This window comes from Orbicella franksi, chromosome 10 (genome assembly GCF_964199315.1).
Source record: "Orbicella franksi chromosome 10, jaOrbFran1.1, whole genome shotgun sequence".
NCBI lineage: Eukaryota > Metazoa > Cnidaria > Anthozoa > Scleractinia > Merulinidae > Orbicella > Orbicella franksi.
In genome coordinates this window covers 8,569,644-8,589,280 of record NC_138154.1, presented here as the reverse complement: position 1 = coordinate 8,589,280, position 19,637 = coordinate 8,569,644, and the positions used below count along the sequence as shown (strand labels likewise).

The 19,637-nt window shown below is 41.5% G+C and overlaps 3 protein-coding genes across 3 annotated transcripts in view; all 3 read left to right on the top strand.

Moving 5' to 3' along the window:
* LOC145501133 (uncharacterized) overlaps positions 1-19,637 on the top strand; it is a 114,514-nt gene that overhangs the window by 81,554 nt on the left and 13,323 nt on the right. The gene's annotated exons all lie outside the window — the stretch shown is intronic.
* LOC145501601 (protein CFDP2-like) lies at positions 10,047-10,538 on the top strand. The gene has a single exon (XM_081481038.1). The coding sequence runs from the start codon at positions 10,047-10,049 to the stop codon at positions 10,536-10,538; it is 492 nt and encodes a 163-aa protein (XP_081337164.1).
* LOC145501600 (uncharacterized) lies at positions 10,595-11,680 on the top strand. The gene has a single exon (XM_081481037.1). The coding sequence runs from the start codon at positions 10,595-10,597 to the stop codon at positions 11,678-11,680; it is 1,086 nt and encodes a 361-aa protein (XP_081337163.1).

Here is a 19,637-nt window from a genome sequence, read left to right as displayed (position 1 = left end):
TTTTGATATATTGACATTAAGCCGGGGGATGAGGGTTAGTGTGTGTTTATGTCCTCTTCTTTTACTAGATGCCTTTCTATCAAGATGGATTTTAATCAACCTATTAGATAGGTCAATCATATCTGTGAATTTGAATTAAGTGTAATGGTAGAAGATGACAATTCTTGCAACTACATCCTTTTGTAATTCTTAACTCTTTTTAATAATTTATCCCATTAGTTGACTGTTATTAGATATGCATAATATAACAATATCACCGCTGTAATTATTTGGTTTTCAACTGTATTATATTGTTAATTATATCGTCAGGCCTTTTAATAGTTCATTAGAAAGTAGTAAGTTATTAATTATACTAAGTGTCCCCAATTAGGAGAGGGTTTTTTTCCCCATCAGCTAGATACAAAGACATGTTAATAAAGTTTAGGTATGTATGTATGTATAGTATTATTTTGTTTACTTTTTTTCTCTTATGTTATATTTATTACTGTTTTGAAAGTTTTTGAGCATATGTGGTCATAGTGAAAGAGCTTCCATGCATGTGTCACTTTGCCATTTAGCTGCCTCCTCAGGCTTGCTCTGGCCTTGTCCCCAGTTTTACCTGAAAAGCTTTTTTTTCAGTTTTTTTACCTGAGTGAGTGTGAGTGGCTTGGGACAAGGCATTTTAAGCTATTGTTGAATTGTTGTCTATAAGTAAACAGAACAGGCTAAGATACAGTATGGCCATCTGTGGTCATATTAGTCATTAGACACTGGCCCGCTAGAGAGGTGTGTGAAGTGTGGGATCAGGATTCAGCTTTCAAGAATGACGCAGCACATACAAGATTGTGGTGGTGGATCAAGTGCAAGTGCAAGCACAAGTAGTGTAATGACCCTGACATGTTGGATTTTAGTGGATCAAGTAAAGTAACCACTGTTGTGAATGATGACTCAAGTGATGAGGATAACGCCCTGTACCCATCAAGACAGGTACATAAAAAAGAACAGTGAAATGCTACATAAAACACAAGCCTTGTGACACTAAATCTTACAACACTGGCTACATTATAAAAAGGAAACTGAGAAAATAAAGTGTGCTCTGCAGTGTGGTTAGTTTTGCACAACTCTTTTTACCAGGGAATGTTGTACATCAATGATTCATGTTGAGTGGAAATTTCTGACAAGACAACCTGTAAATCTCTTTGGATGAAGTGGAAATTATACACACCTAGGTCTGTCCCTCCCCAGGAACAGAAAACCATCAGTATTATGACTATGGTGCAATGGGCTAATAATTATTTGTAGAAATTCTCTTTTCCTTTTCAATGTTTTCTTATGCATAAAATTTAATTTCCCTCGTTACACAAGTATAAAAATGTTTTACATGTTGATCCTGGGGATGAAAATGAAAAGGTCCGCTGCAGATGTTACTTGGTTGTAATTATACTTCAAAAATCTGACATTTTAAGGATAGCAGCAAAAGAGTGCAGTCAGTCTCACTGCCTTTACAGATTTACAAGGAATTTCCCCTGTTGAATCAAGCTCTAACCTACAGTCACCTCTGGACATTGGTGGTAGTATTTAAGAAGCAATAGATCTACTTTTGGAATCAGGTCAGTATTAGGAACCCACAACACCTTATTGTGCAGTGAATGTTTATTAAAATGTTATTCCTTGAAGAGGATGAAATTGCAGTTGAACTGCTAATAAGCAGTCAAAAGCTTGCAATATCTCATCTCCTTGTATATGTTGTAGGTCAAAATGAAATTTCTTTGTCTCCTAACCCTAATTATTCATGGGTCATGAATAATAATGAATTTAGAATCAAACCAGGTTATAATCATTTAGACCTGCAACATATATATACTAACACCAATAATAACCACCTTTGTATGGCGTGTTTGATTTGTTGATCAAGTAAATGCAAACTAACCATCTCATTACATGTTTGTAAATGTACTGTCAAATTGAGGCCTAGCAGCATTCAAACTTCACTGAATTTTTTTCCCAACATGCAGCTTCTTAGGTTGTTGCATAACATGCGACATATATATTTCTCCTAGATTTAAAATGAGTCTGCTTGCTATGTACATGTAAAATTATAGATGATTGTATACTGAGAATCACGAATGTGAATAGGTTCATTTACTGTTTGGGTCATTAACATTTTGTCATATGATTAATTGTAAAATTCAAATGCTGGTGACAGGGATAGTAGCTCTATCGAAAGTGGTAAGCCCAAACGTCAGGTACCTTCAACCTTGCGAGAGTTAATGATATTAGTGTGATAGAGCACATGGATAATAGACTCATAACATCACTGTTTTCTTCCAAGTCAATATAATCAATACTATTCCAATTTATGTCAATCAGGGCAGCTACTTAAAAAAAAAAACAACAACAACAATGGCCCAAAATCAAGGGGGAAAATTTATTAGAAAAAGGGCATTTATTGGAAGGATTGCACAAAACGGTGTGCAATGTTAATTCAATACACTATTGACAATTATTGTACCATTGTCTCTTTCACGGGCAAGCCATCCATTACCACACGTGTACCCATGGCTGTGGAAATTATGCAGTCCTACAGATGCCAGACAGCAAGGCACAGCATATATTGATGTTAGCAGAATGCTGCTGTCGATGCTCTGCCAAATAATGACAATTTACAAGAACCCTCGATTAACTTGAAGAAATGTGTAAATGTTCACTTCCACGGAGAGCAAGGTGCTGACTTGGGAGGCCCCACTAAAGCAATCTTTAACAGTGCCATTAGTTCCTTGAGCAAAGTTGATCCTGTATTCAATATGCAGTTGTTTGGTGGTCAAGATGGACGTCTAATCCCGTTTTATGGAGTAGATGCCATTTCTTCAGGGTATTTTCAAGTAGCAGGGAAACTTGTGGCACATACTTTGAAGCATGATGGCCCAGGATTGGTAGGCTTATCTCCTGCTGTAGTTAAATACCTTAACACTGGTTCCTTGGAGGAGGCAGTGACCCTTGTTACTATGGATGATATGACAGATCTCGAGCTGAAGGGACTCCTGGAAGAAAAGACTAGATAGGCTACAATAAAAGTTGTGTTGTTATAATGCTTAAACTGGGTCAGTTTTCCTGGCCATTGGATGCAATCCAATATCTCTGACCTTATGAATCTTACTGTAACACTTGCCATGTATCAGGCAGCTTGCAAAATCCTCACACAACTTTAAAATATCCATTGCCCCAATTTCTAGAGAGGTAGCCATCACTTTCTCCTTTTCTACGACTAGCCTATTAAAGTAAAATAGGAAAATATATTGATTCCACTCAATGTTCTTTAGGGCTGCACATTAAATACCTATAATTTTCAAAACATATCAAGCCAAATACTGTGTACTTGTATTGTTACTAAGCAGAATGAACATTGCTTCATCATGTCCTTTAGATTAAAAAAAAAACAAACCATGAATGAGATAGACGGTGAAGCAAAAGATAAGGTTGAGGAGTTGCTGGTCTGACATGGATCAACAGATGCAGTAGCACTGAGTGATGTTAAAAAAGAGAAGGCTATAAAGGATCTCCTTGTTGCCAAACACTTGGTTAAGAGAACAGTTGCCCTTGACTCGTTCTTCTGAGGTCTTAACACACTTGGATTGGGTGATTTGCTTCGCAAGCATCCCTCACAACTAAATTTGTATTTCCCTCAGTGGAAGAAGCTTCGGTTGACATGGACATACTGAAAAGCAAGTTACTTCAAGCACATCCCAGCCATGAAATTGTTGGTGAAGCTCAAACACAGGCTTGAGAATGGTTTCTTGAGTATGTCAACAACACTGGCTCAAATGTAGGTGAGTAATGTGCATACACTTAATGATTCCCATCTGAAGGTAAAACCGTTTAATTCTTTTGTTATATTTGGCATTATGGTCTTCAAACTGAATTCTAATCACAAATGCAGATATCTGCTAGATGTTAGAATGTGAACACATGGAATGTCAAAATAAGTGTTTAGAAACATGAACAAGTATATGTTGGCCCTCGTTGCCACAAAAGAATAAGGCAAGATCAAAACATAGACTTGTCCAACTGTTTTGTTTTCTTTTCGGTCTCTCGACCTCGTGGTCGACTACTTTCTACATATCATGTGACTGACTGTGACTGACTGTGTGGAGTTGGGGTGACCCCTACATACTCCCCCTCTAAAATGAGATGTCTTCGTGGTCATTGGAATGCATTGCTACAGCTTCCTACATCTTAGCAACAAAAACTACTTTGAAGGGCGATCAGGTCCTAACACTCGCAACCTACCTGCTGATAAGATAACAAATAATGACGAATTACCGACGACAGTGTTCTTGCACGGTTTCTAAATTGCTTAACAATTTATCACTGAACAAGTCTCTGTTTTTCTTCGAGAAACAAAACATGATACCAATGTGTTAATAGTTCAATCAAGTCCAATAAAGTTCAATGAGTTGAAGTCTCTAATGCAGACAATCTTGAAGTTTTCTTAAACAACCATTGGTGGCACACGCTGGTAAATGTTTGGGGACACAAATGAAACAGACGCTAAGTACACTGGTGTATGATAAGGTATCACCCAATGATTGTGCATGGCTAAGGTGCCCTAAGGTGTCGCAGGAAACCATGGTGAAGAAACAGAAACACTGGCAGTTGTAGCTGGAGTACTCAAAGTACAAATTGGATGGTAACTTGAATTTCCAAGATGATCATAACATAGAATATTTGGTGGACCGCTGTTTCGCACAGGATAATGAGATCCTGCTGGCTCTTGTGGTAGTAAGGGTTCCTGTTCTGTTTCAGAGTCAGATGGAGAATAGTCTTCTGACACTGACATGTCATCACCATGTTCTGACAAATCCTGCATATCGTCAGGCAACAAATCTTCTTGGGCACCATCTATTTGCTCTTGTCCACGATTGTATGTTTCTGCTGTTGGTGTTGACATTTCCAACTCAGTGGGTGAGAGGCCAGGTAGCTCCCCTTCATCTCCACTGTCACTACCATGCTGATGAACCTCTCTTCCTTGGTTAGCAGGGGCTGACCTTCTCCTCTCTTGGGTATGCTGAGGGAGAGGTTGTGACAAATCACTTTGTAAGAAGTCACAAGGCAATAGAAGATTTCTGTGGAGTATTCTTGATTTGCCTTTCCGGCCTTCTGGCGTTACTTCAAATACAGGTATGTCTCCCTTTTGCTCCACTATGAGATGTACTTCTTGTTCCAATGAGATCTAAGTTTCCCAGGACCACCACACTCTGAAAGGTTACATACCAACACTCAGTCACCTGGCTGTAAACTGGAAAACAGTACTTTTCGATCATATTGCTTCTTTCCATCCTCTGATGACTTGAAGATATTCTGCCTGGCTATTTCATAGGCATCTTTCACTGCAACTTTCCATTTCTCTGTGTACTCTGTATGATTCATACGAGTGTCTTCACGTGAAAGTCCAAATATTAGGTCAACTGGGAGGTGTGGTGAGCATCAAAACAATAAATAGAAGGGAGAAAACCCAGTGGCATCATTTCTGCTGGAGTTATATGCATAGACAACTTTGTTAAGTGAGTCCTTCCACTTGTGTTTCTGGCTTTCTGGGAGAGTTCTCAACATATGCAACAGTGTTCTGTTAAACCTTTCTACCTTCCCGTTTCCTTGGGGGTGGTACAGTGTTGTTCAGAGACGTGTTACGCCACTAAGGCGTCATTCACACTTGGTGCGCGGGCACTGTACCCGGGCATGGAGCCTGACGGGCACCACTGTGAACACAATGTTTTGTAAGTGCCCGAGCCAATAATTGGGCACAGTGCTTGGGCACGGGTACAAGGTGGAGACCTTGTACCCGGGCACTGAATCGGGCACAGGCACAAGTCTGCACACGATTTTAGTGAGTGCCCAAGAACTTTACCCACAAACCCCTGCTCCAAGCAGTTATTTTACCCACAAATCCCTGCTCTTCAGTTTCAAAATGGCGGAAGGTCAAAGGTGGATGAGAGAGCAAGTTGATGCTTTAATCGACGTTTACAGTGACATTAGAGTGCAGGAAAACGTGGAAGGGATAGCAACAAAGAAGTTTATGGTCAAGTGCAAAAATTGATGAAAGATGATCACGACATTGATCGAACAGTGAAGCAAGTGGAAACAAAATTAAAGAAGCTAAGGAGTGGATATAGCAAGCTAAAAGATAATCATCGGGATCGGAGCGACCATATCTGACAAATGCTTTAACCAGTGTAGAGAAAGTAGCCTATGAATTCTGGGACAAGCTGGATCGCATTCTTGGTAAGTCAAATTGTAATAATTCCAGACTGAAAGTGAGCTTGTTTCTTGCACACAACCCCATCAACTTTGGTAGCATCCATATGATAATCGTCATCGCCACATATATCAATCCTATCTGAAAACATTTTCAAGTGTCACGCATCTCCAAGGAACTTTTCTTTCACCGTTCATTATCTTCTTAATTCCCTTGGTTGGAATAGAATAGATTTTGGGACAAGTTATCAATTAGAAGGGCAAAACAAAAGGCAAGCTTAATGTACAAGTGCACTCATAAACTCGTCCCAATTTATCTCTGCAATATGTTCGAATTATGATCTTCGCGACGCCAAGGGAAAATTATCCCTTCCAAAACCTAGAACTGACTACCTGAAGCGTAGCTTTAGTTACAGTGGCGCTCTTTTATGGAACAATCTTCCTGAGAAACTGTGTACAGCAAATTCCTTGGGTCTCTTCAAGAGAAAAATTCACAGGTTGTTTTGTGAATAGTACTCCCACATGGCAAATAATGTAAACCGGTTGTAGGATATTTTTATATGCTATGTTAAACTGATATTTTAACCATGTTTAAATAAAGTTCTTGTTGTTGTTATTATTTTTAATCAAACCAGATTCAGTTCAAGTATTCTGTTTCCTTGCCAGCAAAACTTACTTCCTACTGGTATATTTTAATAACCCAGGTACCCATCCTGCTGAAGATCCACCTGCAGAGCACCTGGTTGAAAGTTCAGAACAAAACGAAGAACCTGCAACCGAGGATTCTAGAGAACCACACAGTGAAACTGATGGTCATGGTCAGGAAGCAGCAAATAGTGAAACAAATGAAGAAGGAACAAATGGCAAGCAAAAAGGAAAACCAGAAAAGAGAAAACAAGGAAATAGCATACAAAGATGTCCCAGGAAAAAGAAATGTTTGTGTGATGTTGTTGAGCAATCAAATCTCCATATGCAAAGTCTCAATGAAAGTCTGGCAAGTAGTTCAGTTTCAAAAGAAACGCGAGCTCGTGAAAGGGAAGAAGACAGAATTTTTCAGGAGTATGATGGGAATGACTCGGCTCTTAGTACAAGGAGCTGGTCCAGGGCTGGGCCATTCACCAGGCCTTCAGTCCATGTACCCACCACCGATGTCCTTTGGAGGATATGTACCACCTGTACACAGGCCATCAACTCCCAGCTCCTTCACAACAGATCAAAGTACATCTGGTGATGAAGTGTCAGACCTTTTTAGTCTGTAGCAACATCTACACATGTTACTTTTCTTCCATTATTAAGAAATAAACCTGACTGGTATTACTAAATAGGGATATCATAGGGTGGCTCTTTGGTTGGTTTTATTACAGTTTGACTGATGTATGTTGTTCAGTTTCCATTATGTTACTTAAAATCTTGCATGGCCAACCAGCAAAAATGTCAGTAAAGCAGCATTGGCTGTCACATACAGCTTGCAGAATTATAGAGTGGAAGCACTTCCTGTTGAAGTAGTCTGTGTGATGTTCTAATGGAGCTTTTATGGGAATGTGAGTTCCATCTATTGCTCCCAAGCACTGTGGAAAATTCCACTTCCTTTGAAAGCCATTTATGATCTTCTGTAAATCTGCACCACCTTGGAGCCTACTGATCATATGCTTCTTTGATCGCACCAAAAGTTGCATAGCTTCATTCACCTTTTGGCATGCTGTTGATGCGCCGACTCCAAACTTGTCTCCTATTTCGCGGTAGTCCAAGCCTTTACCCAAGCGCTTCAGAAGCATTGCCACAATCACCCTCACAGAGACAAGTTTGCGCAATCTAGTAACCGTACGTTTAAGGCCCTGCATCTCACTTACCAAATGTTCGAACATATCTTTTGAAATGCGATAGCTTTCCAACCACTTTCTCTCAGGAAAATGAAGGAACTCATCTTCCAAACCATGCTTATATCGTTGAATCTCCCATGTTCTTCTTGTGGGTTCCTTTGTTGACAGAACGTCTCTCAACTTGCAAGCAATTGAAAGGCAGGTGGTCATAAAAATGCGCGTAAATTTTAGTCTCTCTTCTTCGTATCTGTCATCTTGTAATTTCCTCATGTGGAAGAACATCATCAAAAAGGTACAAACAGCATATAACATGCTTATTTGTACATTTAAGAAATACATGTGCCTCTGATACATCGTGAAATATGCGAAAGTTTAAATGTCCTGACAAGGTACTGGGCACCGAATGTGAACACGCATTCAAAACTGGGCACCGAAGTCTGAACAACGCACAGTTTCGCACCGGTGCCTGGGCACCAAGTGTGAACAACACCTAAGCTTTTCCAATCTGTGAAAGAGTTTATTCTCAAACTCCTGTCCTTGATCATGAAGTATCTGTGTTGGGAAACCAAACCGGAGCACAAAGTCATTAAACAAGCGATCAGCTGCAGCCTTGGCTGACTTATTCTTTGTTGCGTATGCTTGGGCGAAACAAGTAAAATGGTCAATGATGACTAAGATATACTCATAACCACCAGAACTTTGCCCTTCCAACATCATCATCTGTCTTTGAGAATGACTCGGCTTCTTCTGCAAGCATTTTTCTTACTATGAGACGTTGTTCCTCAGTGAGGTCTTCAGTGTCAATATCAGGAATGTAACTACGTGGCTGTTCTTCACAAGTCATGTTACTGCCTTCATTAACACATTGTTCTGGGTTTTTGTACTTCTTATACAAATCGATGGGGTCAAAGGCTGGTAAAAGGTCCCGGTGAGAGCTACTGTTGCCACTAGGTAACTCATAAGTGCTGAGAAATGCCTACCGTCTCAAAAAGGCTCTGCCAGCAAGTCATATGTCACACCTCCACGTTTGGTGACCCTGGTAATACGATGTAGCTGAGTGACAATGGTGAAAGGCGAGCTTCCAGCGCCTTTAAATATCTGGTACCCGTGGCTAGGGGAAGGACACCCCGACAGAAAATCCCTGTCGGGATTTTCAAATTTGAAAATGTGTACAAATTAAAAGTGGCTCTATTTACTCATAAAATTTTAAATGACTCAACAAACATTCCAACTATATTCCATAGAACCCTTACTCAGGCATCTGAAGTCCATACCTACAATACAAGATTTGCTGCGAATTTGAATTTTCATAGGTCAAAAGTAAATAATAACTATGGGTCCTCTACTTTCTCTTTTGTTACATCAAAACTTTGGGAAATTATTCCAACAGATTTTTAAAAACTGCCTTACACTTCCTTTTATAAGCAATATAAACTATTCCCTTTAAATACTCAATATTACTCTTCTGCATTATGATCTATTCATTTAACTTGTTTATTTCAAATACTTTTGTTATTCACATTTTACTTCCTTTATTGCATTGTTTCTATTAATTGATGTGTCTTGTCTTTTGTCAGTGACCAACACGATAGCATATGCTTCTTTGGTCACTGAGCACATTTTGTTTTGGTTTTATTATTATATTTTCCTTATTTTAATTAATGAATTTTTTGTAATACTGTGCGATAGTGAAATATGTCTGTAAAGTGTCAATTAATAAAAAATCTGAAATCTGAACCTGGTCCTCCAGGTTGGGGGTTGGGCATGGGGCCAATCACCCCATCCCGTAAAAGCAAGGTGATTACAGAGAGCGGAAATTGATGTCAAGGCCACTCTTTTGAGTGTACCGATAACTACCAAGGAGCGAGATCAGCGGCCTGCTGTCTTATGGGAGACGACTCCATCATCCTGATGGACAGCAGTATGAGGAATGCAGGTGAAAGCTGAAAGGAAACTTGCATGCGGATAAGGGCATTGACTCACCCTAAGAAGACAATGAGAGTGGGATGTTGCAACGTGCGTACCATGTACAGCACCGGAAAGACTGCTCAGGTTTGTAGAGAGATGGCAAAGTACAAGGTGGAGATCCTAGGGATCAGTGAGTGTCGATGGACAGGGTCTGAGCAGGTTGGGACACAAACAGGAGTGAATATAATATTTGCTGGCAGAAACGATAACCAACACCAAAGCGGTGTGGCCATTATGATGAGCAAGGAGGCATCTAGGGCTCTAGAGAGCTGGAACCCTGTGAGCGACAGAATAATAACAGCCAGGTTCAAATCCAAGCACATAAAAACAACCATTGTTCAAGTCTATGCACCGACCAATGACGCTGACACCAATGAAAAAGACAGGTTCTATGAACTACTGCAACAGGTGTATGACAGGACACCTCGACATGACATCATAACTATGGACGACTGGAATGCAAAGTTAGGGCACCAAATGGAGGGCGAAAAAAGGGAGTGGTTGGTAAGCATGGTTTAGGAAGCGACAGATCTGATAATGGTGAAAGGTTCATAGAGTTCTGTGTGGCCAACAACATGGCCATTATAACGACCATCTTCCCCCACAAAGACATCCATAAGTACACCTGGACCTCTCCAGATGGAAGAACAAGGAATCAAATCAACCACATAGCTGTTAATGGAATATTTAAGAGATCGGTACAGGACGCCAGGGCTTTCAGGGGAGCCGACGTTGGAAGTGATCACAACCTGGTTGTTGGAAATATTCGATTGAAGCTAAGTGGGGTGGTTAGAAAGCTAGGCGAAACGACTGCACGGAAATATGAGCTGAGCAAGCTAAAGGTGTCTGAGATTAGACAAAGGTTTGTCTTAGAGCTTAAGAACAGATTTAGCTGCTTGACAGAAACTGAGTCTGATGAAACAGGAAATGACGACACCCAGACTGCCGAAAGCGTCAAGGAGAAATGGTCGAACATCGAGAAGGCCAACTGCGAAACGGCAAAGTCAGTTCTTGGTCATAGCCAAAGGAAGAGCAAGACTTGGATAAGTGCAACAAGTTGGAGAAAAATTGACGAAAGAAGGAAATTGAAGAAGATGGAAGAGACAAGATCAGAAAGGATAAGAGAAAGGAGAATAGAATACAATGAGAAAAACAAGGAAGTAAAGAGAAGCTTGAGAGCAGACAAGAAGGAATGGGCAAATGCGCTTGCTAGGGAAGCCAAGGAGGCTGCAAGGAATGGCAACCTAAAAGAGGTGTATGAGGTAACGAAGACGTTATACAACGACCGGCCACGAAGAATGAACATGATGAAAGACTGGGATGGAAAGCTATTAACAACAGAAGAAGAAATCAGACACAGATGGCAAGAACATTTCGACAATGTCCTGAACTGGCCTGATCCAGTAGCCCCCGCAGTTGTTGACGATAGGCAGCAAAACGGAATAGATGTAAGCGACGAACGTATCACCCGACAGGAAATAAAGCAGGCTCTGAAGAACATGAAGAATGGCAAAGCAGCTGGAATGGATTCAATCACAACAGAGCTACTGAAGGCTGACATAGAGACAACTGCGTGCCTGCTAGAAGACCTATTTCGCACGGTGTGGGAGACAGAGGAAATCCCAGAGGACTGGAGTTGCGGTCTGATCGTTAAGGCATAGCCTCGGGAACATTGAGGGTCTTGGGGAAACAAAACTCACTGTTTCCCTTGGGGCCAGTCATTAAGTGCTTAAAATGTAAATGAAGTTTGCACAGCGATGACTAGTCTCCTCTGCGGCCATTTTTTTAGGATGTCACGCAACGCTCTCCTTGGGGGATAATTGCGTGACATCCCAAAAAAAGGCTTCGGAGGAGACTAAGCGATGACCAGCTGAAAATTGATAAAAAGTTTTCGTTGACCCTACCCTGGTGGAAAAGTTTGTGCAACAGGTGTTCACATGACCAGCCGCGCAAAGTGAAGGCGGAGGAGAGAGAGAGCCTAGAAACAAGGTTGTCGAGCACCGAGGGTAGCTGACGGTGATCGCTGAAACTACAGTAGAAAGCGCGCGTTTGGAAGAGTAATCATTAAAGAAAAAGGTGAATGAACCACAAGTATCAAAAACTGTGTTCAGCCACCTTAAGCGTGATCCCTTTTCGCATGATGTGGGGAGGTGCGGTGGCCTCATTGTTAGTGCGCTGGTCTCCGGATCGAGCGGTCTGGGTTTGAGCCCTGGCCGGGGATATTGTGTTGTGTTCTTGGGCAAGACACTTTACTCTCACAGTGCCTCTCTCCACCCAGGTGTATAAATGGGTACTGGCAAACTTAATGCTGTGGGTAACCCTGCGATGGACTAGCATCCCATCCAGGGGGGAGTAGAAATACTCCTAGTCGCTTCATGCTACAGAAACCGGCATAAGCTCCAGCCTGATGGGCCACTTGGCTTGTATGCAGACTTTACCTTTTTTTTACCTTTTCACGTGATGCCCTTCAGTGTGATACCTTTTCGCGTGATGCCTTTAAGCGTGATACCTTTTCGCGTGATGCCTTTTAGCGTGATGCCTTTTCGAGTGATGCCTTTCAGTGTGATGCCTTTTAGCATGATGCATTTTAGTGCAATGCCTTTTTGTGTGATGCCTGTTTGAATTGGTTAGTTGACATTACCACGGAAAAAGGAAAAATTGCTTAACAGCTTAAATTCAAAACTGATGCTCCTAACATATAGCATTTTTTATTTGTTTGGTTTGAAAAACAAGGAAAGGGCTGGTGCATTTTACTAGCTTGCTGTGATATTGTAAGGGCTGCCCCATGTAGAATAGACAGTGGGCATAAACTTAAATAATCAGCCTGGTCTTAGCATCTGTCATTGAAACCAAGCAGTAAATTCAACAAAAGTCTGATCATAACAGACTGAAACAGCAGCATACATGTAGATTGTGAAAGGCAAAAATTGCTTAAGAGCTTAAATTCAAAACTGTTGGTTCTAATATATAGCATTTTTTATTTGTTTGGTTTGAAAAACAAGGAAAGGGCTGGTGCATTTTACCAGCTTGTTGTGATATTGTAAGGGCTGCCCCATGTAGAATAGACAGTGGGCATAAACTTAAATAATCAGCCCGGTCTTAGCATCTGTCATTGAAACCAAACAGTAAATTCAACAAACGTCTGATCATAACAGACTGGAACAGCAACATAGATTGTAAACGGAAAAATTGTTTAAAATACTACTGTGACGAAAAATCAATTGTACTTTTTCTTTGTATTTGCAAACTATGTAACTGAACCACTAATGGACTGAAGGTTTCAGCCTTCATTTCAAAAAGACACCTGTTTATTTTGACTGAAATTTTCCTAATTAATGGTCTGCCATTACTAACTTTGACATCTTGAGAGAGCTGGATCGAGGATAAGATGACGTCAAAGACTCACAAAATGTAATGTGTGTGCACGCACCTAAATTAATATGCAGCACGGGAGTTTCGAACTTTCAGACTTTTAAACTCGTGTTTTGCATGTACAATAAGCTGCATTTACACCCTGCAATTTTAAGCTAGTGAGTCTTTGACGTCATCTTATCCTCGATCCAACCCGGTTTGGCCCCAGCCTGAAAACTATGAATCAGCCTTAAGGCTGCAGTTGGAAACCCTAAAATTAATGCACCATGTATTAGTCTGCCCTCTTACAGATAGTAGCAGTATGAGGGAAAAACATGACCCAGTTATGTTAACAAAAGAAAGCGATGTGTCAGAAAAAAGTTCCATTGGCACAAAAAGGCCATATTGGTGAAAGCCTCAAATCAAAGGGCAAAACCCAAAGGTTTGACATGGTTGGCCATGTATACATGTATGACTGGAAATTAAATTGTTAAAGACATGAATACACATGTCTGTTTCCATGTTTGTTTTAACCACATACCATGAAAGTTTCATTGACTGTCAAAAATGCTTTTCTGTTAAACAACAACAACTAATATTATTATTATTGGCTTTCCATTGTTACACTTTGAGCTACTTTGGTGCTGGCTACAAAAGTCTTGTGTCAATTTCTTGACCAATTGGAAGTAAAACCAATGACTTGCTTCTATGTGTAAATTGAAGTAAATAAACAAGTACATTTAAACCTGGTGGGTTTCCCAAGGAACCCATCTCTTCTGGTGTGTTGTTTACTGAGTCTTAAGAAAATGAGTGTAGCATTGTAGTATTGATGAGGCTGCTTGTCATGCCTTTTAGGGGTTAAAAATGCAGTTTTGGTACCCCTTAGGGTGTTTAGCCTCCAAAGGTCCACACCAGGAGCTTTTGTGGTACCTTTTAGGGTATCAAGCTGAAAAAACCATGACAGGATATGATGTGTTATGTAAGAATCAGTACCTCTAATGCGAGGATTTTGAGCCATGCCTACAAAACAGGATGTTGGTACCTCTTAGGGGTTCTTTTCAAAATTTCTGACGAACACCCCCGTCTTTTTTATATGGGCATTGTACACTTTCTTTACACCAGTCCCATGGTGTACATGCAAACAAAGCTTAAGGTGATGTCTGGATATCAGAGCCCTGAAGAATAGCCCTTCAAAAAAAGGCCTTTCAAAGGTAGACTGAACTGACCTGGTTAATATCGTGCATGAAATTGCTCACACCAATAAATTTTCCTAAAATTTAACAAAGGTACTGTCGTTGTCATAACCCCTTCATATCAGTTGTGTCTAGGAATAGTTTATTTCGTTTCAAAAATCCAAAAAGAAGAAAAGAATGTTAAGTAATGAAACCTATGTGCTGTGCTTTGAGCCCATAAAGGAGTTTTTGAATATGGAACAATTTAATTATGTATGATTTTGGCAAAACTTGATAGAAAAAGAAAGGCCGAAGTGTCCTTAGAATACGTGTCTAGAAGCAGAGTTTTAAATATTAAACCTTACATCAGTGTTCGTGAGAGATCTTGCATGAGGCAAAATGGTATAATAATTCGAGCCTTAGCCCTGTTGTGGTTGTTACATTTGGAAAAAAGAGGAAGGAGAAGAAACCATTCAAGAATGGAAAAATTGGGCATATGCATGTTAGGTAACATTTTCTTTCCATTGTGACGACAGCAAATCAGCATTCCTGTTGTTAAGATGTTGCATCTTTTATCAGTAGGACTGTCAAGATGACTCATCTTTTGCCAGCCTCTATTTGCCATTGTCACAATAAATCTAGCAGTCCACTGGCAAATATAAAGCATTAAATTGCAAGTAAAACAACAAGGCTATGGCTCAAGAAACTTTGTATTAGGACACTGCCAGCTTGTATCTAGGAGTAAGCAATCAGCTTTTGTATTTTATGTAGAGACTTGTGACTTCTCTAAATTTAATAAGGTCTAATTGCAGAATTGCACGCATTTTTACAACCAATAGCCAAAGCTTTTTCTTGAAATTACTAGCTGAAAAAGGAAAAAACAAAGACTGGGTATGTTAACAATTTCTTAGCATAATATTGTGAGGACAGCAACTCAGTATTCCTGTTGTTAAGATGTCAAATCTTTTATCAGCAGGACTGCCAAGATGACTCATCTTTTGCCAGACTCTGTTTGCTGTTGTCACAGGAATAAATGATGGAATCTCCTGGTTTACTGGCCAAGACAACAACGGCACCAAAAAGTAATTTCTAAGCCTAAAACCGAGAAGGTTATGGCTTGAAAAACCCCTTTTTCGGCCTGTTGAATAATAGAAGTGACTTTTGCCCTCTTGTATTGTAATTTGCCTAAGCCTTCCTGTGGCGATATCTTTCATCCAAGAAATATTTTTGGCTCCATCTGAAGACGCCTGATACCGCATCCCTCCATCAATTTCAGACCTATCCCATGAACCTATTTAAGTGGGTGAGGACAGCAGAGGTGATACCCTCCCATTTCCTGTACCTTTATCTCCCTACTCCCGCCATTGTCCATCCTGCTCTCATCCCCTGCAAATTAGGAGACTCAAAACACATCCTAATCGTTTATCTGCCTATGCCTTTCTTTTTTTTCAGCCTTGTTCCTAGCCTGTAACTCATATTTTGACAGTTGAGCCACAACAATTCATGGCTAACCACTATAAAAAGTGTGGTGTAAATGACATTGCAAAAAAGGCCCTCTTGAAGGCCCTCTAGACACTTGAACACTGCGAGTTTTGCGTGACTTGAACACTGCAAGTTTTTGCGTTACATTATAATTCATTGTGTCATACATGTAGTATGTTCAGCTTTCTTGTGCGAGCCTGCAATGCTTGTGGTTGCCTCGTGGTTACAGTTGGCCGCCATGTTTTGTAAGGACAGAGATTTGGTGATTAAAGCCTAGTATTTCTGCAGGCAATCGTCTTTTCTCATTTACAACAATTTAATCACCAATCTCGATGGACAAAGTACTCCGTCCGGAGCGCCTGGAAACGGACCCTAGCAGTGGCGAAGCTTCGAAAGAATGGCTTCATTGGAAATGAACCTTCGATAACTTTTTGGCTGTCCTACCACAAAGAGACCTCGACAAGCTCTCGGTACTGGCGAATTACGTTTCTCTCTCAATCTTTCAACACATCGAGGAGTGCACCGACTATGAGGCAGCCGTAGAAATATTACAAGCTCTTTTTGTGAAACCTCGGAATGAAATCTTTGCCCACCATATCCTTGCCACGAGGTGCCAGCAACCTCACGAAACTTTGGACGAATTCCTCCAAGCTCTGAAAACACTTACCAGGGATTGCAACTTCCAAAGTGTCACTGCTTCTAAATATTGCGAAGAAAGCATCCGTGACGCTTTTATCACTGGTTTACGGTCACCTTCAATCCGCCAGAGGTTACTGGAGAATAATACGCTAGATTTGAAGGCCATATTTGATCAAGCTCATTCTCTGGAATTGGCTATGCGTAATTCCGAGTCCTACTCTGGTCCTCCATCTGTCAATGCAGCCATTCCACCCACCACTACGGTGGATCAGGAACAGATAGATCCCAGCACGCTAGCTGCGGTGGGACCAAATGGCTCACCTCAAGCGACTACTTGTTTCTTCTGTGGAAACAGCAACCATCCTCGTTCAAAATGTCCTGCCCGTGATGCAGTTTGCTCTAATTGTCAGAAGAAGGGCCATTTTGCAAAAGTTTGCCGTGGAAAGAAGATGAGCAAGAATAAAGTTTCAGCTGCAGCCTCGTCTCCTACACTTGCCACAGTTGGTGCCCCTGAATCCCTTTCAAAGTCTTCAGGAACTGTAATCATCCAAGGACTGGAGGTCAAAGCCCTCTTTGATAGTGGTAGAACTGAAAGCTTTATTCATCCAAGGTTGGTAGAGAGGGTAGCTCTTACTGTTCAGCCTTCATCTGGTACAGTATCCATGGCTACATCAGCATCTCGTACAGTTAGTATCACCGGTACCTGTGTCGCTGATCTCTCCTACCAAGGACGTAAATATGCAGATTACAAACTGTCCGTCTTGCCTGGACTTTGTGATGACCTAATCCTTGGTCTTGATTTCCAATCCCAGCATTCAAGCATCACTTTCCATTACGGGGGCTCTGAACCACCTTTGGCCGCCTGTGGTTTTAGTAAACTGAATATAGACCCACCTGAGCCATTTGCGAATCTGACTGCAGACTGCCATCCAATTGCCTCAAAGTCTCGAAGATACAGCCAAGAGGATTCCGCTTTTATTGACGAGGAAGTGAAAAGATTACTCAAAGAAGGCATTGTTGAACCAAGCCTTTCACCATGGCGGGCACAAGTCGTAGTGACTAAAGACGAGAATCACAGGAAGAGGCTAGCGATCGACTACTCGCAAACAATTAACAGGTTCACACTTCTAGATGCTTTCCCATTGCCCAGAATAAGCGACATGGTCAACAAGATGGCCCAGTACAGAGTATTTAGCACAATCGACCTACGTAGTGCGTACCACCAAGTACCGCTTAAGAAGGAAGACAAGCCTTACACAGCCTTTGAAACTCAAGGAAATCTCTATCAGTTCACTCGCCTGCCTTTTGGGGTCACCAATGGAGTAGCCTGTTTTCAGAGAGAGATGATGAAGTTTGTAGATGAGAATGATCTTGAGGCCAGCTTCCCTTACCTTGACAATGTTACTATTTGCGGCAAGGACCAAGAGGACCATGACACTAACATGGAACATTTTCTTGAAGCTGCCAAATGCAAGAACCTCTGTTATAACACTGAAAAGTGTATCTTCTCAACCCGGCGTCTCCCCGTCTTCGGATACATCACCGAGGAGGGTACCATACGGCCGGATCCTGATCGTCTATGGCCCCTGTGTGAACTCCCCATTCCACATGACTCAAAGTCCATGAGCAGGTGTCTCGGGTTATTCTCCTATTATTCACAATGGATCCCAAGGTTCTTGGATCGAATCAAGCCAATTGCTTCTTGCAGGTTGTTCCCTCTGCCTCCGCCAGCTGTTGAAGCATTTGAAAGTCTCAAGAAGACGATAGAAGAAGCTGTTGTCACCGCTATTGATGAGACCATTCCCTTTGAAGTCGAAACTGATGCGTCCGAAGTAGCGCTAGCAGCCACTCTCAACCAGAATGGAAAACCTGTCGCCTTCTTCTCGCGAACTCTCCAAGGCAGTGAACTGAAGCATGCATCCATAGAGAAGGAAGCCCAGGCCATAATAGAAGCGGTGAGGCATTGGAGACACTTCCTTACTGGAAGACACTTCATCCTGAAAACTGACCAGAAATCGGTGTCCTACATGTTTGACAAGCAGCACAGCGGAAAGATAAAGAAAGAGAAGTTCCTGCGTTGGAGACTCAAACTCTCCTGCTTCAGTTTTGATATCGTCTATCGCCCCGGCAGAGATAATGTCCCAGCTGACACACTGTCCAGGACTACGTGTGCCATGGCCACTGAAGATTCCCTCTTTAAGCTTCACGAAGCACTCTGCCATCCAGGCATCACCAGGCTAAACCACTTTGCGCGAACCAAGAACTTACCTTATTCCCTCGATGAGATTAAGAAGATGACAAGCCGGTGCCCTATTTGTTGTGAATGTAAACCTCAGTACCATCGCCCAGAGAAGGTTCCCCTTATCAAAGCCACTCGGCCATTTGAGAGGATCAACATCGACTTTAAAGGCCCTCTTCCGACAAATAACGGAAACAAGTACTTCCTTATGGTTGTTGATGAGTATTCCCGGTTCCCATTTGTTTTCCCATGTCCTGATGTATCCACGAACACAGTCATTAAGTGCCTTAGATCGCTGTTCTCACTTGTTGGAATGCCAGCATATGTCCATTCAGACCGCGGAGCTTCATTCATGAGCAGAGAGTTACGGGAATTCCTGTCTTCAAAAGGAGTAGCTTCAAGCCGAACTACCAGTTACAATCCAGAAGGAAATGGGCAAGCAGAGAGATGCAATGGTGTGATATGGAAAGCAGTTACTATGAGTTTGAAATCCAAGAACCTACCATTCAAGAACTGGCAGGATGTCCTCCCCGATGTGCTACACTCTGTTCGTTCTCTTTTGTGTACTGCCACCAATGAAACTCCACATGAGCGATTCTTTGGTTTCTCACGCCGATCGTCAGCTGGCGCCTCCATTCCCACCTGGCTAGCTACACCTGGCCCAGTGTACATTAAACGCCAGGTACGCACAAGTAAGATGGACCCTTTGGTCGATGAAGTGGAACTACTCCAGGC

Bases quoted from the DNA above. Each gene is read 5' to 3' on its own strand.
- LOC145501601 (XM_081481038.1), top strand. From the start codon at position 10,047: ATGAGAGTGGGATGTTGCAACGTGCGTACCATGTACAGCACCGGAAAG.
- LOC145501600 (XM_081481037.1), top strand. From the start codon at position 10,595: ATGGCCATTATAACGACCATCTTCCCCCACAAAGACATCCATAAGTAC.